Here is a 24,094-nt window from a genome sequence, read left to right as displayed (position 1 = left end):
CTGCTGTTCCACGTCTTCCCAGGGTGCTCTGGAAGCTCCTCAGCTCCCACGGGGTCCACTCTTCTCAGAGAGATAAAAGACAGAACAACACTTGCTGGGGAATTACTTCATTCCCCCAAGGCTGGGAAAAGCCATGCTCTGCACTTGGCGAATGTCCCTGACGGCTGCAGCCTTTCCTGGCAAGGGAGAACACAACCCACAGTAACCCCTTCCTGCTCAAAGGCTGCTTCCAACACTGAACCCACTGCAGGAACAGGCTGAGGCTTTGTGATACCATCTGAACATCTCGCCATGGGCAAGAGATTACAGCAAGCCCATGAGGGAGGGAAATGTTTTCTTTTTACTGAGGCACAAAGTAGATGAATTGACTCAAGAGTTTGTGAGAGGGTCAGGAACTAAGTCAGGTCTCTTGAATCCTGTTTCATGTCTACCTGCTGGCCTATTCTCAGGTTCAAACCCACCGAGAGACACAGGACAGCCACAATCTTCCAGGGCCATCAAGGGCAGCCACATGGCTGTCGGTATGTGCTTACACAACTCTCACCAGCCTCAAACCTAGACCACGCTCTCTTTGTTCTCACTGCTCCTCACAGAAGGCTCTTCCAGACCTTTGGAGCCTCAGTGCTTATAACATTTCTAAACACCAGCATGAAGGTACTCCTGGCAAGCTCAATCTCTCCTGTTTCTGCACCAACACTCACACAGAGCTGAATCAGGGGCTTAATCCCCAAATGTATTTCAAATTTCCAACCATACCCCTCCTCAGCCTTCCTTTTGCTCAGCTAACAAGCCAAACTCTTCTAGTCCCCCCCTGGCAAGATCAGCTCGTTACTCCTTGATCACCTCGACTGCGGGTCCCTGCAGTCTGAATGCACCTCTCCAGAATGTGCCTGAGCAAACACAACAGTAGCTGGCACTCCAGGCAAGCTTGCAGTGTCTGCACAAACGTGCTCATACCTTTCAAAGGTGTTCAGGGTATGTCCACAGCCACTTTGGACATGCCATCATCACCTGATGCATCTTAGAAGTTGCATTTTCATCCAGTGGCAAATCTAGAAGATCCAATCCAGCAAAGAGGGGGTGAAAAGGGTCTCAGTGACATCACTGAAGCCTGGGCCAGGGCTTATTTTCTTCACTTAATTTTAGGCACCGAAACAAAGCACTTTTAGGATCAGATTACTGCCCTGAAGTCTCTCCACAGTCCATGGAAGGAGATGGCCATTCCAGAAAACAATTCATTCTGGGAAGGCTTCGCTCCCATCCACCATCACAAGGACACAAAGCAATTAGTCTTCTAATTCAAGCCGGATGAGAAAAATCCTTTAATAGCCCAGCAAGTTTTGAATGGAAATATTCCCTGCTTGAGAAACACAGCTTGCTAAAGTTGACTTGGTTATTCCTGACACATGATTTTTAACCACAGAACTTTGCCACCTCATTTTATTACCATTCATTCATTTCCACAATTTTTGTGTCAGTTCTGCACGAATGATAAAATTCTTGTCTTCTTACCTGCACATTGTAAGTAACATCATCCAGAGGGGGTGGGGGAGGAAAGGCACCTTGTGATGATGTGATATTCCCGAGGTCATCCACAGGAGGTGGTGGGGGAGGAAGAAAGTCCCCTAGGAGAGAGAATGGGAGAATTTAGGCTCACCAGCATTTCCCCACATCATGACATGGATGATCAAGGACGAACCCTGCCCTACTCGAAGCTCTGCCAGTTGGTTTCATGACACAGGACAAAACACATTGTTTAACCATTAAATCTTCAGCTGCACCCTCCACCCCTCACTGCTTCAGGAGATGGCTATGACAGCTCATTAACACTGGCAGATTGCTCAGACTCCACAGCAAAAGGTGACATGCTACAAAGCCTGAAGGCACCAACAAGTGGCTTCACAGATCAAAGCTGCATTTCAAATCTGCCATAGGCAACTACAAAATTTGCAACAATGAACATCCCATGTCTAACCTTGCAATGGATATCATCCAATTCACTCCCATTGTGTGCTAAACTATGCCAGCTCTTCTTGATCCCTATAAAGAAAGCATCAGGTGCTACCTAAAAGCAGGGATTCCCTGCTGCAGAGGACACACGGAGGGCTGGAGCAGGAACCCAAAATCTAGACCTGCCCATCTCCTGCATCCCTGCTGCTGACAGGCAGCCACACTTCACAGCTCCCTCTTCCTATTGGGACTTCATAGCTTCATGTAAAGAACTTCTGGGAAGATCACAGGGTCTTCTCAGTGACAACAGCCACATGACGGGCCAGTTGCAAGCACAGAAGCATGCACCTCTTTTAACTTGGGAGGATTTTTACAAGGGGGCTGATGAACAAAATTTCTACACTTCCATTTGCTCATCTTAAACTTCTAAAAGCGCCAATGGGATGACAAAGCAGCATACTGGCTGTGAAGCCATCCAGCTTAGAAGAAATGGGAGATGGGAGCAGAGAGAAGTTATCCTTGAGAACTTCATGTGACATGGGAGCACAAAAGAGAAAGAAAACAGGAGAAGAGCACACCACACTACCAGGCTCTGAAAGCACCTCCTAAGGGTGCAAAAAGAGCGTTTGCCATTAATACTGGATTTGTCTCCTGGGAAAGCAGCTGCCTGCAATTTGGACCACTTTGGTATGTTTTTATCTCTCCTTATGAAGCTTGATGCCGCAAAGTAGAGCTGTTAGCAGTTGGCCCTCCTATGTGCAGCACCTGGCATGGAAGTTTCAGATTAACAAAAGTGTGATATTTCACATCTATAGGAACTGCTGCTTTTGGAGGATTTTAACCCTTTTGGAAGGAAATATGAGCTCCCTGCTTGACCCTCCCTACCTCCATGCAGCCTCCCAGCTAGAGACCTCAGCACCATCCCCAAATACCATGGAGCAGGCTCAGGTCAGAGAGGTGCTGAGCCAAACCCCTGTGACCTGCAGTCTGGGCCACCTGTGCCCGGGTTCAAAGCCCTGGGTTCAGCCATCCCTGTCATGGGCACCAGCTGAGCAGCACCACCAGCACAGCACCTCCATGCAATCTGCCATGGGAAACAGATGGGTCTGCAGCCCTGGAGAGTTTTTCTGTTCTATTTCAAATTACTCTATGAAAGACACAAACTCCTCCTAGGACTTTCAGGGATGTTATTTCCCAGGAAAGTAATTTCTTCCCATTTTCCCCAAAGTGAGCATGAATGGGACTCAAAAAAAACCCCCATGAATCCCTAGGAAAGTATCATCCTAAATACAGATGCTCAAAGACAGTTCGAAAACAACACACTGAAAACTAATTTAAGACAACCATGTTGCTCCAATACATAAAATCCCATGAAACCTACTGGCTCATGTCTATTATAGAGTTCAGGATTGATTTTTTAAAAAATTATGTCCAATAACATCTGCAGTATCTTTGTCTATGCCCTGTAATTAATCCAATCTTTTATTTCAAATCATGTGAAATACAATAAAGAGTAAAAAGAAAAGTAGAAAGATTTTGAAATTAATATCTAAGTGTTTAGTTCTAAAAAATGCTGGGATGTTTGAGTGCTAAGTAAACTTTTCTCCTTTGCTCTGAAAATGACCCTCCAACCAGTCAACGCGATTTTGCAAACAAATTCAACTCCAGGGGACACATACTTCCCAAAAAATATGCTTCAGATGATGTTTCTCCAGTTAGTCCCGGCTCTGATGCCAAAGACTGATCTCCCTGCACAGCACATTAGTCAGACACTCTTGCTTTATTACAACCCTTCAAAACATCTAAGAAAAATCAAGGTAGAGAATGTGTTGGAGGGGATGAGAGAGGGAAAAGGGCAGGTTTTGTGCATAAACAGAAGGGAAAAACAACAATTGCTATAACAAAAGGGGAAAACAATGACTGTTAAAACAAACACAAACCAAATATCATTTTGCCCCTTCGGAAGATCCATTCCTCCTGGAAGAAAAAACACAGTGGCAAGATTTTTCTGTCCTTGGGAAAAGGACAGAAAAAGAGAAGAGTCCTTTCCTGGAGCTTGGAAGAAAACACTCTTCTTTGCAGTAGGAGACAGCTGGCTTTACTGCATCCCAGACCAGCTCTTCTGACTATGTCCCATGTTAGATAAACTGCTGGCTCCACTCTCCCCACAAATGGGAAGGTTTTTAGATTGGGAAGCAGAGAGCAGATGCCTGATGAACTGGGGGGACCTTGCAGATGTTTGGCCTTTTCCTGGTCCTCTGCGAACAGATGGGCTTTTCTCCTTCACAGCTTTAGTTATTTATTCTGCCACTGTGCTTTCCTCTTTCCCACACACAGTCACAGGACCCGACGCTGTTCCCACTGCACTCACGGGAGAGTATTCCCTCGGATGCAGAAGGGAAAGCTGTTACTGTATTATTATTATTATTATTGGCATTGCTGGAAGTCTCCCTCTGGCAGAGAGGGAAGTATGCAAAGACTAAAATCTGTGTCCTGAGCAGCGTATGATTCTAGATGACATGTGGAAGAAACAGGTCTTCATTTTAGGGAGTAAAAAAGGAGCTTACACTCCCCTTAAGCAGGGTGTCCCTGAAATGCTCCTTGGGGATCTTCCTCAACCACAAAGCTTTGCAAACCAGACAGATTTCACTTGCTTAGAGCTGGGCAAGGCATGTGAGGAGGTAGGAAAGTCCATGTTCAGAGGGAGCATATCACTGCCACCCACTGCTGACCACGTTCAGCATCAGACAGCTATGTGGGCAGCTGTCTGGAGAAGGGACCATTCCCTGGTCTGCATGGAAGCAGCAGCAGCCACAGGGAAATGGGGCTCTGGGTTACCAGTTAACCATGGGCTGGTGGAGGACACATCCCACTCTGAGCACTCACCCTCTCCTGACTGATATAATCTGGTTTTGAATAAGGTATAAGATGGGCAAAAGGTTCATTAATATTGATTACTGTTCAGCACTGTTTTTAATATTGATTACTGTTCAGAGATTGGTATTTTGGTTGACTTTCACCTGGCATTAGCCTGAACACTCGGATGTACTTGGAAGTACTTGGATGTACTTCAAGTCGTAAGAGTGACTGCACTGAGTTCTGTCAACAGAGAGACATCAAGGCACCTCCAGAAAGCAATTTGTACTTCAAGGCAGGTGAAGGGACTTGCCTTCCAATGGCAAGTCTCCCCGTGGAGGCAGCCTGAGGCAGGTATGTTTGGAGGTAGGGAATCACATCCTGCCCCTCCTCACACTTCGACACAGCCTGCCTTCAGCTCTTACAATGAGAAATCTCTACCCATTACCATACATTTAGCAGAGAAAATAAACACTCCTTGTTGCACCAGCTACTTGTTCCTTCTTTGTAACAGCTGTGAAGACAGTGAGTCAACCTACAAAGGGGCTGAGCAGTGAGAGACACGAGCCAGCTCGGTTATTTCAGATACGACGGCGCAACATGCCGTGAAACCGCAGCTCTGAGCTCTTCTCTCAGCACTCGTGCCTGCTCCTGTGCCAGGGCATCACCCGATGCAACCACCAGAGATGACACTGTCAGCCCTGGTAACATTCCACTCTAAGCAATATAACTCTTGTATATTGTGCATCCAAGTAATTAGACAGAAATTAAGTGAGTCCATCATGGCTATGTTGGGAAACTACAGCAGAGCCATAAGGAGAAGTGATGCCTCCCAGGCCCTAGCCTGGCTTCTGGCTCTGATGGAATCTGTGCTATTGCAGATGCACTTGCAAGGTGTTATCCTTCTCTGACCCAAAATTTCCTCTTACACCTTCTAAGGAGATTTGGGCATTTCATTATTACACTTTTAAGTATACAAATAAAAAATTGTTCAAAGCCTTAACAGACATCTACATCAGCACAAGCTTGTCAGGCTGAATAGAAACTCATAACATTTTTGCCACTGGCTGCCTGATGCCTTCTGAGTCCAAGTACGAGCTGAGAAAAACATCCTGCCTCATGCACTAAGCACCGTTCTCACTTACAATCTAACCTTTAAATTTTTAAGTGCACTTCAGCTTTTGCTGGATCAGGCTCGTGTCTCAAGTCATCTGCCAGTCAACAAATGAATTGCAGCAGAGTGATTGTCTCCCCCCTTGACTGACACAGTTGTTTAGACATGAAGATTTGCAGCTTTGAAACTTCTAGATATGAAGAAGGTCTCACATGTTCAGTAAGAAGAGACTCTTTGGAGAAAAACACGAAGAAACAAAAAAGCAAAACACCGTATTTTCTCTGAAACAATAAGTTATTGAAACCTATCAACTAACAAAACTGGGTTCACACTGGTCTTCCCAGATCTCTGGCTGACATCTGAGGACTATATGCCCAATTGTTTCTCATTTTTTGCCTTCCAAGCAAAAATAATCCTTTCTCATTGTCATCTTGATAATTTCTGCCTCTGAAGCTGGTCCAGAATCAGTTTGAATCACCTGAAAAACACAGTTCAGCCCTGACTCAGAGACCAGACTAAGGATAGTGATGGAGCAAATCCCCCTGCTGTATTTCTGTTCTGATCCACACGGACTCCATTTGGCAAAGTACTGAGCAGACACAGGCACTGCCTGGTCAAGTGTTTACCTTCTACTGCAGAAAGCCAAAGCTTGCAATTTGATGATCTACAGTGAAACAATTAAGATTTACACCTAAACCTTAATTCATTGAGCGCTAGACCAAAATACGGTTGATTGAGGCTACCATGAACTTGTATTCCATGATAACCATTGCAAAACCTGCAGAATATTACAGTATTACTAAGTGGTCTGGGAAACTTCATACTGCAAAGTGATGTCACAGGATTTTTATAGAAAACTTCAGCTAGATGTGACCTGGTGGCTCTTAGGTGTGAACACGCATCTCACTAAGTTTCCCAAAATGAACATTTTCCTGTAACATCTGTACTTAACACAAATAACTAGGCAAGAAAAGTACATTATTAAAATCATGTTTTTTGGTCAGAACCACCTTGCAAGAGGTCATTGACACCACATCAGTACAGGGGAAACTGTGGCATGATGACACACACCAGCTCCTCAATCCACCTAAACACTGGTCTGTGATTCCTAAAATAAAGCACCTCCAACAACCCAATTGTTTAAATTACCACTCTTACCAATCACTAATCCTACCATTTCAACTACTTGTGCTAATCAGCTACTGTATTAATAAGCATGAGGCAGAAAAAAAACCCCACACTGGCTAATTTCATCCTCTGCATTTAAAAAAGGAATACTGAGTCTGTCAGGTAGTTGCACTGAAAATTTACTTCACCACCTGCTAGCTGAAATATTGCTTTTATGGATTTATATTGTATTAAAAGGTCACTGGCTGTTTAAGTCTTAAACAGTTTTAATCATTCTAAAAGTCTCTTAACAGTAAGAAAAGGAAGCTCAGAACAAACAGCAGCAGGGATTCTAATTAAAAGGGCCAATTCATCTAATTTTATTTGGGGTTAATTATTCAGGATTCACTCTCTGATGTGTAAGGAATAGCAATTAGTAATTTTAGTGATTTGAGGAACATTGGAGGTGTAATCAGTTAAAATGAGTGAGTGTTTACAACACAAGATGTTGAATTAGTTTCTCCCAGCTGGAGAACAGGAACATTAGTCCCCTACAGTTCAGGACTATGAATCGCAGTCCTGCTTAAAATATTCTCTTCAAATAAAAAAAAAAAAGCCCCACACCACACGCCAACAATCATCTGGTAATTTTGTTTACTACATGGAAAGTCAATAGGCAACATGTACCTACCATGCCAGCTTATGCATCCTTACCTCCACCCTCACCCTGCCATCCAACTACTCAAACCCCTGGGATTCACTGGAAACAATTCCCAGCAATTTTCCTATCTGTACAACTCCAGCCAGACTACAACCCTCCTGCCTTTCACCACAGCTGGCTGAGATAATGGAAGAAGCAGCCTGTGAAACTTTGAAATGTTAATTAACTTCAGTGGTTAAATATACAGAGGAAAAATGACCGTGCGATTAACTTAAAACCTCTAGGTACAATTTCTCCTGCAAACACAAATCCAAAATAGCTCTGCTGGAATTGCTCTGGATTTCTTCCAGTGTTACTAGAGCCAGACTAAGGTACTAAAGCTTTCAGAAGTAGCAGATGAGACTGATGGGGACAGAGAAGCTGCGTGGGAGAGTGCCAACGGGGAGATCCAGCACTGGCTGCTCTGACATTTGGGTCTGAGCTGAGGCAGCAGTTCAAAAGCCATTTTTTACCCCCTCTCAAGAGGCAAATGGGTTTTACCACCATAGCCAGGTGCTTCAGTAGGACTGGAGGTTGGACCCTTTGCATTGCCCACAAGTTTGTGACTGTTAAAAGGAGTGGCATTGGCACACCAGGCCAGGTTCACTGCAAATGATGCAGCTTTTACTGAGCAACTTAATTTAGAACAAACAGACGCTGTCGTTAGTGTCCTGTACATAGATCTTTCGCTCCAGCTCTGGTCACCTACAGGGAAATCCCCTCTACCCCGGGGTTTACAACAGAATTCACTGACCTCCCTCTCAAAACACCTCAAAGGCAGTAATTAGCACAACCATCGGAAATAAGGGCTCAGTTCCCCAAATTATGCAAAATCTCAGCTGCTTCACCACAGTGGATGGCCCTCATTGTGAAAACAATGTTTTTTTTTGATGAGACTGCGTTTTCATTCAGCTTGTGGCAGCAGACACCAAGCTGTGCCATCCTTCCCAGCAAACTGGGACTGATGCTCCTGCCCCAAAGGTCACAGGGAGGGGCAGGCAGGTATAATCCAGCGCCGGGCTGTCCTCCTCCAGCACATCAGCCGAACTTCCTACACATCACACTTGCAATACACATCACTAAGTACAAAGCCAGTGATACAAGGCTGCATTTTGATTCTTCAGCTTATTTTTCCATGTGACTGTGAGGCAGAGCACTCCAGCCAACGTGCCACACCAACCTCTCTGCCACAGAGGCAACTTATTTTGTTCACCTCAACAACCCGTTTTCTAAACGTGATGCAAGTAAACCAGCTCTGCTCCCAGTCTGAACACATCACAAGTGGCAATTCTCTCTGTAACGCTGATGTCTGCTAAGATGAGAGGTCTGCTAGTATCAGAACTCAATGCTGTGGAAAATACATCAGTCCTTTACTAAAGCTTAGCGAAGGACTAAAGCTGAGCCAATGCAAGAAACAGCCCATGGCACTGTAAAACTTTAATTAAAATCTGTGCTAAAATAGAAGGAGGAAGAAGAGCCATAAGATTAACAAAAAAGTTCTACGCACCATTCCTTGCCATAGACTTATTTTAGGACGTTGGAGATGTCACCTGACCCCACCGTGCCTCTGCCCACAAGCATGAAAATCTTTCCTTTGCCTTCTCTCCAGTGTTTATTTGTAGAAGTAAGCATAGAGTTCATCTTTCTTGTGCAGCAATTAGTATGATGAGATCCCACTTTCAGCTGCAGCTGCTCAGGTCCAATAATGGGGACAAAAGCATCTCTGAATGATTCTTAAAAAAATTACAGCCTGCTAGGGATGCAGAGATTTCCACACAAACAGGTGGAAATCAGGGCATCTAAGTCAGAAGGGCAAACCCTGTCCTGGAGGGGAAACAGGCTGCATTCCCACACACCATCCTCCTCTGCAGAGTGAAGGGTCCATGAAACAACTCAACAAGGGAAACGCTGCCTCACTCAGAACAAAACTGGAACAGGTTATCTATTTGTTTATTAGATTATGGTGTTGAACTCATTTGTTCATTGCTAAGAGCTTCTGACAAGAGTTGACATATGCATTAATTTACTAAAGAGGGCTGTTGTGAAGGAGTTGAAAAAAATGAGCTAAGCCACTGGATCAGGACCTCATTCTCCTTGGCTGTTGTTGCATGGCACAATGAAAATGAGTCTGTTTTTTTGGTCAGCTTTCTCCCCTGAGGCAGCAGACAGGGAAGATGTGGACCATGTCTTTCAGATACAACCTATCTTATCTCCAGCCAAACCCTCTCTGTGCCTGGTGATGAAATATAAAACATTGCACAGATCGCAAATAAACATCTCGCAGAGCTCTTCATTGCCAAGGGGCTTCCTCAAGTTCTGGAAACTTCAGCCAACAGTTTTAGGCAATGTTTCATTTATCTTTGTCTATAACTGGTTTTGTACTGTTTTCCCATTTTGGGGGCAAATTGCAATCTGAGCAGTCAGAGGAAACCCACGTGTTGCAGCCTTGGCTTAAGCCTCACAGTCAGCAGTGGCCTGCGCTGCAGAACATCTGGAAGTGCTGGATCCATTCTCTTTGCCCAGCATGCAAGGAAGAGGGACAACAAAAACCACGGCCATAAGCAGACCATCCTTGGGTGATGGGTTCAACCTTCCTGCAATGTGTTCTCTTCACTAAGTCTTCTGCTCCCTGTTTTGAGAGACTGGAGGAAAAGCACCAAGTGGGAAATGGATGTGCAGTGCTCAGATGAACCGACCAACCCAATCCCCAAAGACTGGCTTTCAAACTGGGTCATTTAGTTCCTCCCATCCTCTTTGCCACACCTCCCCATGTAACACTTACCAACATCCAGACTTGGAAAGATTAAAGCAAAATGTGTCTTCATGAGATGTATCTCAGTTCACTGTTTACACTAATACAAACAGCACTGCCTTTCTTCCTTCTATTGCACATAATCAGTGCTACCGGGGAGCAGAAAAGTAACTAGATTTTCTTTCTGCTACAAAATAATTGCTTTCTTATTCACCAGTGTAAGAGTTGTATAGTAAATTACATCCTTTATCCCTGGAGATAATTTAAGATAAAATTAAATGTTGGATACATAGAATTCACCTCTATCTTGTTTTTTTTCAAAATAAATAGCTAATGCTCCATATCCAAATTTTAGGGACATGATTTATTGGTGGACTTGGCACTGTTCAGTTAACAGCTGGACTTGACCTTAAAGATCTTATCTAATCTAAATAATTCTGTGATTCTACCTCTATATATAAATTTATATAAATATATATTTATATGGAGTGGTGGCAGTTTGGTTCCTTTTGCAGGTACCTACTAAAAATGTCACATGTGATCTGGCTAGTTCATGGAAGAAAAATGGGATTCAAATCAAAAGAAAATAAAAAAGAGGGGCTTATGTGTATCTTTCCCTGGGTAGATTCCACCTGGAGGTGCTCTACATCCTCTTTACTGTACTTCTTGATAACAGAGAACATAGAGGAGAAAAACAAATGATGCAGGCTTTCTCTTCTTTGAAATGAATTTTACCCTAAAACACTGATGCACAAGCTTTCTGTACCAATGACCACTTTCCAACATGCCAAAGCTACTGTACACACTTATCTGTGCGGTTATTGCCGAATTTGAGCAGAAATGCTTTAACATTTACACTTTTGCATAATTCAGTAAAGTAACTGGTTAGGAAAGAACATGCTAAACTGACTTTTTAGGTAAGTAACTACACTTATTTTCCCATATTCCACAAAATCCCCTTCCAAGAACCAGCCCACCCTTCTCCTTGCTGATGAGAGTCCAGAGCACTGCGGTGAGGAAAACAACTTCCCATCACAGAGCATTTCCTATCAGGAGCAACTTAAAGTGGGCAAGGAAGAGGTGAATTACTGAGTCACAAAAATGACTTCCCAAGCAGGAGAATTATGTTCTCATTCAGGACACTGATGATAATAGCATTCACTCCCTAAACTGACCCAGGCAGACTGCCTATCCCCAGAATAAAAGCAGGGATAAACCCGTGCTGTTTTGGGGGAAACATGGCTCTCATCTTGCACTCTCAGCAGGAACAGCCATGAGATAGTAGTTATCCAAGCACACATTTTACACATTTTAAGCTTCTGACCGTTCCGAGAAAGCAGTTGATCAAACCAGCAGTTGTGCTGTAATTCTGCTCAGCATATGGTGTCTCCCTTCCAGAGAAAAAGTATTAGGGTCTGGCAGAAGCCCAGAGCAACTGAGAGGGTGCCCTCACCATAAAAACAGGGTCAATTATTTGGTGTAGAGAAACCTGTGTGAGATCACTTCCAGATTGAATTAAAACTTTTCTATTTAACCAACAGAAAACAAATTACTGAAATATTTGTGGATATTGTTAAAAGGAAAAATGCGGAAGAAAATTAAAATCCCCTGCTAAGATTGTGGTTTTGTTTGAAAAGCCAGAGATTTTATTCTTAAAATAAAATGTTGTGGAAAAAAATGGTAACAAATTGTAGTAACATATTGCTACAGTTTCTAGGCTGGACTTCTCAAATCTTCATTCTGAGGTTTGGTTTTCCCTCAGAACTGTTACTCGGACAATTTTAGCAAAAGAAAAATTAAATCAGGCTAGGTGGGGAGCCTCTCTTGATTTTCTTTTGTTCTAACTTTTTTTTCCATCTTTTCTGCAGCAAAGTGCAAATCTATCCTCTTCAGATTAATGATTGATCTTCATTCTAAATCCCTACTTCAATATTAATAACCTCTCAGAAAACAATTAAAATGGATATATTGTTTGAGTGTGTGCTCAGGGAGCAAGAGAAGAGGATAAATCTTCTATGATCACAAAAGCCTCTGTCATACTTGGAGGTCTGCTGATGCCTGCAGTGACAGACAACAGTTATCCACTGCAGTATACACATCTCCCCATGCTTTAACAGGCACATGCCTGGAGCAATGAATGGGAAAGGGAGAGTGCTTAGCAGCATAGAGGAAGAGTTGGATGGTCCCTCTCACCACCTAACAAGAATCCCTCCATCAGTGAGGTGTAAAGAATAGGCCTTTTCCTCCATCAGATGGAAATGATGCAGGAAGAATGACTTCCAATTTGACATTACCAGCAAGTGCAAACAGTCAGAGAGACCTCAGGCAGGTTCTTTGCTCGGAAATTATTTTAATGCATAGAAATGCCTGATGTGCTGAGGCTTTATGATGAATCACGAACCCTACGCCATTCGGAGTTGCTTACCAGCTCTGAGAATTTTCTAGCCAACGTCTCTACCTTCTTCTTGAATCACAGCAAGGACAGAAGTGTCTCCCCCATGACCTAAGCAGTGCCATGGAGCTAAGGACTGTCATTACTCTCTTGCCTTTTTCCAGTCCCAAGTGAAGCAATGGGAAGGTTGTGGTGCTGCTTCCAATGTGGGGTTTTTACAACGTAAAATGACAAAGCTCTCTGCCCTGGTAAAGGTGTACATGGAGATACTTAAGGCTGCAGAATTTTCTTACAGGATGGTTAGAGGACTGGGAACACTTTTTCTACAAAGAGAGGCTGAGAGAGTTAAGGTTGTTCAGCCTGGAGAAGAGAAGGCTCCAGGGAGACCTTAGAGCCCCTTCCAGTACCTGAAGGGGGTTTACAGGAAGGCTGGGGAGGGACTTCTGGCAAGGGCACGTAGTGACAGAACAAGGGAGAATGGCTTTAAACTGAGAGTATGTTTACATTACGTATTAGGAAAAAATTCTTTACCAGGAGGGTGGTGAGGCCCTGGCACAAATTGCTCAGAGAAGCTGTGGACTCCCCATACATGGAAGTGTTCAAGGCCTGGCTGGATGGGGCTTTGAGCAACCTGGTCTAGTGGAAGCTGTCCCTGTCCATGGCAAAGGGGGTGGAACTGGATGGTCTTTAAGGTCCCTTCCAACCCAAACCATTTGATGAATCTGTGATATGATTTTATGACCATCTTTGGCAAAGTGAGACAAACTTGAGTCATGGTCCTAGTGTTCTCCTAGAGGAGAAACACCCCTCTTTGGAGAGCATTAACCAGCTTTGCTACATGCAACTGAACAGCAGCAGGTTGTGAAAACTCACACTGCAATTTTGCAATGCATGACTTGCTGCATGCAGTCATCCAAGGTGACTGCTTTATGCAGAAGCAAAGCTCATTCCTAGAGGATTTAAACAATCACAGTCAGATTTCCTTGATGAAAGACACTCTAGTGAATAACAACTTCATTTAAAGAGAAAACATGGCATGTTCAGGTACCAGGGCTGTCAAGAAAACAAGAAGCAATCAAGGACACATCTGAGAATATTCTGAAATTAGCCACTGTTTGTTTTGCTACACAAAGAATTTTAAATTTAAAATACAGGCATAACCTAACTTTAAAATCCAGTAACACATCTAGGCAAAACCCAAATATGTATGTTGAAGATCACTTAAAGAACAAGATTCTCTGCTTTCACAAGACTATGAGATTTACCTTATTGCCTTGTCAAGTCACACTTATCACATTATGTCACGGTGATAAGCATCTTGATTGATTAAAATCTTTAATTCCATTGGATTTAAAAAACTAATTTAAGAACCACTCAGAAAAGAGCCCAAGTCTGGATCTGATCACAAGCAGAGAACAGGACACTGATTGCAGCACTGGTATCTGCTCCCCTCATTCTTCAAGACACTGCAGCTAAAATCATCTAGCCAAGATAGGTAAACAAAGGTGTGTGTCAGGTCAGCCAGCAAAACCTTTCAAGGCAATGGTTCCGCAGTCATTATGAGAAAGCAGATAAAACCTACTTTGGCTCTCGCTTACTATATATTTAACATTTGCAAGACAAAAATCAGATGACTGCTTAAAGCTTGGGATGATGCATGCCATCTTCAAGTTATTCTTGAGCTTGAAATGTTTAATGTTTCATGTGGTTTGGAAATGGTTTAAATTCTCTGATGAATTTTTCATGTGCATACACAATTTAGCCTTTATCAAAAAAATCCCCTTCAATTAGGAACTTTGCAAAAAATGAAGAAATTCTTTGGAAGGATTCTCGACACTTTCTTTTCCTGATTTTTTGTTTACAATTTTTTGGTTTGCTAAGGTCTGCATAAAAGATCCTCACGTGGATATTTCTACTGAAGTTATCTGGACTTCGCCATTTGTGCTACTCAGAGAAAATCAACTCTGCTTTCTTCCCATCTCTCTCTCTCTCCATGACTTTACCTTAAGTGAAGCAAACGGGAAGAGAGAAGAGCACTGGGGAGGGGCTGAAAGGTTGCAGACTTCTGGATGGACCCAGCTTTTTACCCTGATCCACCATCAGGAGCTGTAAATCGGCAGCAGCCGTGGAGCAAAGCCGGCAGGAGGGCAGCCTTTGGCAGCAGAGCTGGCAGCAGGCACGTCATTCCCAGTGCAGGAGATGCGGCAAGAAAACAAGCATAATTAGAGCACTGCAATGTGCCAGCTATTCTTGGAGGCAGAACAGCCCCTCAGGAGCTATTGCAGGAGAGCAAAGCGAGGACAGCCCTCGGACCACTCCAACCCACGTCACAGGCATCCCCAGGAACATAAAGCCATCCTCCCGTGTCCTGTCCTGCCCCACAGCTCAGGCTAAACATACTGTCTCTCTGCTGCTTTTGTTCTCTGAACACCTTCATTATGCTGAGCATACATCCCCTAAGGTTCCGGGAATATTAACATAAGCCACCCACAAATATTATTTTAAAGAAGTGATTCCCATAGTCCTCCTATTTTTGGAGATGCATCTTAAAAAAGCTTCCCTAGTATACTGGAACAGGCCCCATATTGTCTCTTCATGAAAAGAATCCAACTTTACGCTTCTAAATTCACTGGTAAGCAGTTCAGACTTCCTTTTATATTGTAAGATTTCCTTCCCATAAGACGCAAGATATATTGCCTCAAGGGAAAAGCAGCTTTATGAAGAGGAAGCTACGTGTGCCAGAATTGTTCTCTGCCATTATCTGCAACATCCTTTCTCCCTCCCATTGTTTTAATAAAGCTGGTCACCAGAAGTACCTGCAGCAAAAATGCTGAAACCCTCAGCAGAGTATCTACCTGCTAAGAGCCCCAAAGAACATCTCTTCTGCAGTCTTCTCGATGCTCAGAAAACCTGGTTTCTGTGCATACCACGTATGCAGTGCTGATAGAAACGTGACCCTGCTAACAGACTTGCTTTTGGCTGTTCCCACCAGAAAGACATTTGAGGAATGGATGGCTCACCAGTAATCTCCCACCATAAATTCTACCTACATTTTTGTAGAATTTTTTGAATAGAAGGATGAAGAAGAAAAAAAAAAAAAACACAACAAAAACAGAGAGGAAACACATTACGTGGTGACCCATGTTACAGGGAGGAAAAAAACAAAAAAATTTTAAAAATCTGCTGTCTGATGTTGCTACATATGATGCAGAGGAACATTCCCCTCGTGCACACACGTGCTTGCATGCAGCACAGACTCAGTTACACTCCTAAGTTCAAGTGCATTCTTAAATGTTATGTCCCACGGGCCTTCACAAAGTATGTATCAAATTAGGCATTTTCTGAAATGCTTTGCTAAGCAAAAGGATCAGTTTACGTATTTTCCCCAAAGATTCTGCTGAAATGAGGCTAAATGGTTGCACTGGTAACTCTCAGGAGATCTCCAATTCTTCCCTGAAGCATTCATTTGCTACGATTTCCCTTTAGTACATTCAGCTTTGGGGAATCACTATGGGAAACTGGGATCAGGGAATTCTCAATGTTAGAAATGACAGTATTACCCAGGGTAGCTAAAGTAACCACAAATCCCTCTCCACTGATCCAGATTCCACCAGGGCCACTGACATCTCTTCCATTTCCATTAAAAATCTCCTCTAGGGGGTATAATCTCCCCAAATTCAAGCACAGGGAAATCCAGGGTTCCCTCAAATTAGAATCTGCTTGATTTGGGACAAAAGGAATCTGCTGTCAGGAGGATTGGAGTTGCTAAAAATAAGCAAATATTCCCAGTGTTTCTGTACTCCTCTCCCTGAAGTGAAATGATCAAGAGGATTAATTTTAGAGTATGCACAGTTTTTATGTGAAAAAACCCAAGTTGCATCTTAGCTTTTAAGCAAAGACCAGATGGAAAGTCTATCATTAGAAATGCCAAAGGGAGAATACACTCAAAGTTCGCTTCAGGATGGAAAGGTCATTTCTAGTCATCCTTGTTTTAAATGTTCTCAGAAGCACTCAAGCTTTTTGTAATAAGATGGTTTTCTTTCAGTTTATCAACTTGACTTCTTCCAAAATAAAATATAAAAAAAAAATCTCCAAAACAAAACAAAAATCACCAAACAATACAAGACAGAAACTTTAAAGGCAGGCGCCAGCTCCCTTTTTTTTCCTCTCCAGAGCAAAAGAGTCATTAAATTTTTAATGAATTATTGTTTAGATGACAAGAAATGCCACAAAAATGATCTGCTGATTCCACCCAGGGGTGTTTACTTAGAGCTTCACGGGGAGATTTATGAGACGACAGGCAACAGAAAATGTGTCAATGAAGTCTGAGAACCAATGCTTCGTTTATCAGGTACCAATGTCGATGAAGAACATGTCAACCTGATGAGAAATGGATCAGGCTTCTCCACTGCGTTCAAAGCAACATCCCAAGCCCCCAGTGAAGGCCATATGCAGCTGACCTATATCCACCAGCTCATCTGCATTGTAACTTCCATGCTACTGGTTATAAGATCTGAGCAGTTCAGTAAGGACCTCCTTCGGGCTAAGGATGCCTTCTTAACATTAGTAGCACACATGTGATGACTAGAAGGTGGCAAAATTGTGATCAGTCATGTCCATTGGAGTCATGAGGGTGACCTGAAGATAACACAAATAATACAGTGCTTCCAGCTTTACTCCACTTGCTAACTTATATGAGAGCTACAACCACGCAGCTTCCACTGAGATTTCACCAGTCCCTTGTCTCTACGTGCCAGCTAACCATGAAACAAACTCCTTCCCCGTGAAGATAAGCCCACAGCTGAAGTACTGTATGTGAATAAGCCTGCTGGGACACAGCGTCCAGACCCTAACAGGAAAACATTTAATCAAATACAGACAACTCCATTCTCTTGTTTTCCAACAAATATAAAAAAAGCACATTGATATGGCAATATAAAATTGGCATTTTCACAGTAAACACATCTGTGTCCCAGTGCAGATTATTCCCAATAAAAACTGGAGCTACTGGCTAAAGCTAAAAGTGTTTTTTCCTTGCAGGCTGTGCCTTTTCTCAGCTCAACTAGGCCATCCCTGACAAGAAGTATCTGACTCCAGGTCTTCCTCTGACCTAACTGAGCAGTAACTGGGCTGTGCAAGTGTCAGAGGGAAACGTGCCTTGTGGTACTGCTGAATGAGGGACAACCAGACAAAACTAAGATTCAATTCTCAAAAGCATGCTAAAGTGTTGGGATCAGCAAACAAATGTTTTGTTTCTTGGCCACTTGCAAATGGTGATTACTCCATATGAATTAATTAATAAGCAAGGACAGAATTCTCCAAGCTCTCTTTAGAAACCTTCTCTTAATCCTCCTTTTAATCATTTACCATTTGCAATAGGGAAGGAGTAACAAGGAGGCAAGAAATCTGAGACGATCAGATCTTCCCTCGTCCCCACAAACAGACATTCACTGCCTTCCAGTAGTCTTGACTAATCATTTTAATAAGTAGTGAAAAGATTTCAAAATTAAATGCTTATAGAAATAAGATGCACCTTCCTGCTCCTTCTGTTGCCTCATGAGTTTTCCAGATCCTCTCATAAAGAGCTTTCATGACAGAGCCAGAACTGCTACAAGAGAAAGCTCTGATTTCAGCTCCATGTCAGTCACTGTCCGAACGCCGAGAAACCTCTTTACAGCTCTTGGATAACAGTGGAAAAAAAAGCAGAAAAAAAAAGCCAAAAAAAGGGTAGCTCGAGTCCTACGATCAGAACCACATTTGCAGGACAGAAAAAAACCCCCTCTGGACTCAGTATAAACTAAACGTTGGTCAAGTATTAGGAGGAGGAGACAGGGAGCCTCACAATTCCTTTCCTGCAGCCCCACGTTTCTGGTGACAACTGCACTTTCCTCTGATTAAATGTGACCTTTAGGTCCTGACATTTAGGTCCCGATTCCCCAACTTGTGTTACCTCCTCCTCCAGTTTCACAGGTGGAATTCACAGCACTTTAACGTTTAAATAGTTGGCGACGTTCATCAAACACGAGCCCATGTCTTATCCAATAGAGTCTTAAAATGGAATATTCCCGCTCCAGAGACCCATGCCATGCTGGATGTTCAACTTACACGAGGCATTGGATGAGCCGTATCTCTTAGGAAAATCAACATACCAAGTGAAAGCTCATCTCTCAAAATAGTCACCCTGCTACTTTATTTCTCTTTTATTTGTTTCCCCACTGCAGTTACAAAACACATTCTCACTGGGGCAAAAGGGATCGTTAGCCAGAGCACTTCTGGATGCACAGAGGCAGTGCTAAATGTGCACCANCTTGTCCTACAATCCATGATAGTCTGATGAAGAGCATCACCCCCCAAATATTTAACATGCATCGTACCTAATAAGAAACAGAAATTTTATAATGGTCTTTCCACACAAGAAGGCATAAAAAGGCAAAAGGACCCTCCATTACTTTGTCTCCATGATATCTCAGGAAAATATCATATACTCAGAATGGAATCATGGTGATTCAGCAATTTCTTGTTTATAAAGTCGAACTGTGACTGTAGGGAAATAGCTCAGCTGTGGTCACACATCACATCTCTTATCTTGGATTAGCTGCTAAATTTAAAGTATTTTCTGTCTATCCAATAAGAGCAATTTACTAGCACAGAGAAACGGCTTAAATATCGTGAGTTTTCAGGCTCTGCCAAACCAACCCTTCTGCAGCTAAGTCTAAAAGACTCCTGACCCTAGTGAGGGAAGTGAACAGTTCAACAAAACGTAGAGATCTGGGAGCTAGAGATCCACCAGCCCAACCCCCTCCTGCTGCTGAAAGGTCACCTCTCCCTCCTGAGGGCACATGTCCCTTTAAACACACAGGTTGAGCACCTGAAGCACCAAGAGAACTTGGTCGAGTATGCTCATGTTTCAAACACAACTGACTTTTCAGGCATAGGGAAGGGTTACAGTCTCAAACTCTGCAGGATCTCTGTTGGCATGGATGGGATAACAAGGAAAACCCAATTATGAATTTAATCCAAATCTAAGGCACTGAATGGACTAAGCAGAAGATGAGGAATACACTGCAAGACTTCATGCATTACCTGGTATGACTGTATGGTCTCCTGTTCATGCTGATACCAGAGGAGATGCAGGCCAGCTGTGATTTTACCCAGCTACACTTCCTTCAAATATTGCCTGTTGTCTTTATAAATTCATTTTTATGTAAGATGGCTGTGTCAGACCTGAGCTCCCAGTGCAATTTTCCTTCTATACTTGCAGAATTAATTCAGTCCGCCAGGTTCTTCTTCTCCTTTGGCACAACACAAAGAATTACAAATGGCTCTATTTGTGCTCAGCTGGTACAAAAGTGATTTCAAAAGTGTAACAGGAAGGAGGAAAGGACCCAATTACAAAAGCAAGATCTGTGAGATAATCTTGGTTCCAGGACAGTGAGCAGTGGCAATAAGGAACATCTCATCTATCTGTCAGTTGAGGTCATTTGATGAGAAAGTTATCGAGAGGAAAGGTGGCAACTCGAAATGCCAGTTACAACTTCCCAGATTCAAACTGTGATTCAGCCTCTTCTGTTCCCTGTGCCATCATGACCAACATGACAGGAAGGTTGGAATTCGTTACAGGAATGCAGTTTTCAAGAAGGAGCCCAATTGTACTGCAGATTAACAACCAATCAGTAGTTTTGCAGAAGTTGCTCTGGCTGGGGGGCTGCCAGGCTGTGCTGAGGAAGTGCATGGTGTTGACTTCCCAAACTGAGTCACTGCTGTAAGCCCTAGGGTGGTATTTATAGAGTTGGGGGAAAATTTCCAGGAAACATCACTTACTGGTACTCACAAAAATAGCAAGGAAAGTCTTCAATTACTAAACTTTAAAGGAAGAAGGTCTTTTTTCTTTATGACATGACAGCAAAGCAGCAGCCTCTATGATTTGCTTGGAAGAAGTTACAATTAATATTGTTCCTTATCTTACTTTTCCCTGATAGTAGTAGATGTTACTCCTAAGGTATTAATTCTGTGCAGCTGCAAGTTTGAGATTTTTCTCCTCTCTTCTACAGATTATTTATGGGATAAGATGCTGAAGTCAGCCTTGTCTCCAAAAACTTTAGCAAGACTTGAGTGAATTCAGGTACCAACAACAGCTCAACCATCACAGCTCAGCAGTCAGCCTGAACCCTTTATCCAACTGTTCAGAATCCAGTTTGGGTGAATGGCTGTAGCCTTCATTAAATCACATGAATCTGAAGGTAAACCTGTTAGTCAATCTTTATAGTCAAACTATCCCCTGCAGAGTTCGTCAATCCCTCTGCACAACCTAGACATACCCTGGTATCACAAAGCAGACAGAAGCAGAGGAAGGGCACCAGTACCTGAATCAGACATCTACAAGTGCCTGTTCCCCTTCACACATGCAACAGTGCCCTTATGTCTCCTCAGAGTCAAGGACTAAGCCAGGCTTTCAGAAACATTTTGTCCCAGCAATACTTTTAAAGATGCAACCACGAATCTTGCGCGTCTCAGCCATCTTAGAGTATGTACCTTTCCAATCAACACACACAGATTTATACTCTTGCTTAGTGAGGGGGGGCAGACCATGCCAGACCATGCCCTTCCCCTAAGCAGCCAGCATACCCCCTGGTAGGAAGTAGAGTAGCTGACCACAGAAGTGCAACCTTCTGGATAAAAAAAAAATCTTTTAAAAGTATAAGATCCAAGCACACAACCTTGTCCCCAGCCTGTACACAAACTGCAAATGCCTGGATTTATTACCATGACTTCCAGACTGTCCCCACAACCACGCTCCTCTCTGAGACCTGGGGACGACACTGATCAAACAGTCATTGAGAAGGCCTCAAAGATGTTCCCCTATAAGTCTTATACAAACCAGTAGCTTGAAAGAGGACAAAACCCAGGATAATGAGAAAAAGGCTGCTGGCAGGAACTTGACCAGTACCTGCTCTGTTTGACCTCTCAGCTGGGCACTCCCAGCACGGCTGCTGGGAGGGCACATCGGGTCCAGCTCTCTGCCAAGCTGTCAATCAGCACAGCACACAGTCTGGGACACTCATGGGACGTGACACCCCGTGCAATGCAACGGAGACCCAACAAGTTTGTTTTGTGCATGCCACTGCGGCGTCGGCAGATACAGCAACGTGCTTTGGCTCGTACTGACATGGGAAGCATTCAAAGCACTCGTGCAGAGATAAGAGGCTCCCCTCATCTCCTGCCTGAGACACACTGACCTCCCCTCCCTCCCTTCTCCTTGGCATTGTTAAAAATACAAAAATCTGTCACTTATTTTTTTTTAAATGTCTCTGTTTCAGAGGGTTCTCCCCCTTTTTTCTGAGACCAATTAAAAATAAAAGTTTACCAGGAAGACAACAAGGAAAAAAAAACAACTGTCTGATACCATTGGATCCAGCCTGTAAGGATCTCACACATAAAAGAATTATGTCCCTGAGCACTTTCCAACAGACTTTCAGAAAATTTCATCTTTCTACTTCCCTGGCTGGATAGTCTGTTTGAGTAATTTTCTCTTTCTCCTGGGGCTGGTTGCTAAGAGACACGCTATTACTTCTCCTTCTCTTATGACCCGATTACTGTGATCAGCAAAGACAGCGTGCAGACAACAGCCTGACACAGCTCATACAAGAACATCGGGCTCGTTACAAAATGATGGACTGTATTAACACTCCACAGCCCCTTTGCTCGCTGTGGCCTTTGCAGAGACTCCAGGCACAACTGGGGGCTTTTACTTCCCTGGCTTCTGAAGTGCACGTTCAAACATTTTAAATCACAGGACTGGGAAAGGAAAAGAATGGACTTTTACCTCCTGTGCTTCACTGTCTGACAGCCAGAGCGGTGTTAATGGATCCTCACTGAGCAACCCTCCTTTTCTTACCCTTCCCAAGAAGTGGCCCAGGAACTATGATTATTCCTTTCCATTCTCTTGAAAAAAACTTTGCATATACACAGCACAGTTTGGGTTAGAACATTCCCTTGAAGGGTTTGACAGCACATTGTAAAGCTGATCATAACACCTCAGGGGCTGAGAGATGATCCGGTCCTGCAAAGAGCTAAGATGGATTGCTCTGGATAAGGAAACCAGCTGAAAATAGTTCCAACTGTAGGTGCACAGTGATCCCAAGGAAGGCACTGGGATGCCCAACAGGCTCCCAGTTCATGTAGAAACAGCCACAGCCTGGCACTGACCCTGCTAAAAAGCCATAGGGGATGAGGCCAGTGGAGCACAGATTGGGATTTTGCACTGAGGGATATGTGGGGCAAAAAGTTAAGTTGGTTTCATTGATGTTATTACAAAAGAACAGGTCTGCTCAGGTTTGGGTCACCAACCTCAGAGACCATCAGTTCCACTTAGTAAGAATTTAACTCTCATCACATTCATTTTTTATAACATAAATTTCAAACGTATATAATTTCTACTATTAAAACTACTCTTGAAAGATTGTGTTTCCCTGCACTGTTTTAGTACCATTTTCCTACTCTTGAGAGCCCCCTCTCCTCCCACCAGCTCACTCAGGGCAGCTTTTGAGGCAGGACCCCTGGGCAGACCCCTGACACCACAGGTATTGCAGAATATCTGGAAAAGTCAGTTACTAAATCTTTCCAAGTGGACCTTGTAAGAGAGGTGGCCCAGATGCACAGGTCCCTTTCTCATCTCCATGTCATTTCCCATAAATTCAATTCTTGGCAAAACAAATGCCAGTTTTCATGCCAGCCCCATTTCTACCAACTAGCCCTTCACGCCAGGCTTGGCTTTATGGTTTGGGTCATGCCTAGACTAAACCAAAACCTTACCTTAGTCTTTGCCATCACAGGAATTAAGAGTTGGAAAAGACCTGTGAGTCTGTAGTGCTTCACAGCTCTTCAAATAGTTTGGGTAAATCCCCAATGGCACCCCTAGGACATGCCTGAGCTTTCTTCCGTGGCTGTGACTTTAGAGTGTGTGTGCTAGTTAAAGAAGAAGGCAGGAGGGAAATTTTTAGAGAGTGGTGTCTGGTTATTAGGAACTAAAGCAGAGCCCTGCTCATCTCTGGTAAAATCACCCTCCTGGGCCAAGCAGAGCCACAGGACTCTCAGTCCTGCTCACAGACCCTCAACTCCTGTGCCAAGTCCATCTCAACATGCTTTGCTTAGCAACAAGCATTTCGGGCCTTGTATATTTAGCCCAAATTGTAACTGTGTAGTGTTCACTGCCAGAAATGCCTG

The 24,094-nt window shown here is 43.4% G+C and overlaps 1 protein-coding gene across 8 annotated transcripts in view; it reads right to left on the bottom strand.

Annotated features, from left to right (window-relative positions):
- Positions 1-24,094, bottom strand: part of LPP (LIM domain containing preferred translocation partner in lipoma) — a 319,465-nt gene that overhangs the window by 169,150 nt on the left and 126,221 nt on the right. For all 8 annotated transcript variants that reach the window (XM_017810600.1, XM_017810598.1, XM_017810605.1 and 5 more), the window contains one exon: positions 1,513-1,625. In XM_017810600.1, coding sequence (XP_017666089.1) covers positions 1,513-1,625 — 113 coding nt within the window. The remainder of the gene's footprint in view (positions 1-1,512; positions 1,626-24,094) is intronic.

The sequence above is a fragment of the Lepidothrix coronata genome, unplaced genomic scaffold (genome assembly GCF_001604755.1).
Source record: "Lepidothrix coronata isolate B3197 unplaced genomic scaffold, Lepidothrix_coronata-1.0 Scaffold29, whole genome shotgun sequence".
Classification (NCBI taxonomy): Eukaryota; Metazoa; Chordata; class Aves; order Passeriformes; family Pipridae; genus Lepidothrix; species Lepidothrix coronata.
The sequence above is the reverse complement of the archived record's forward strand: the minus strand, read 5'-3'. Positions and strand labels throughout refer to the sequence as shown.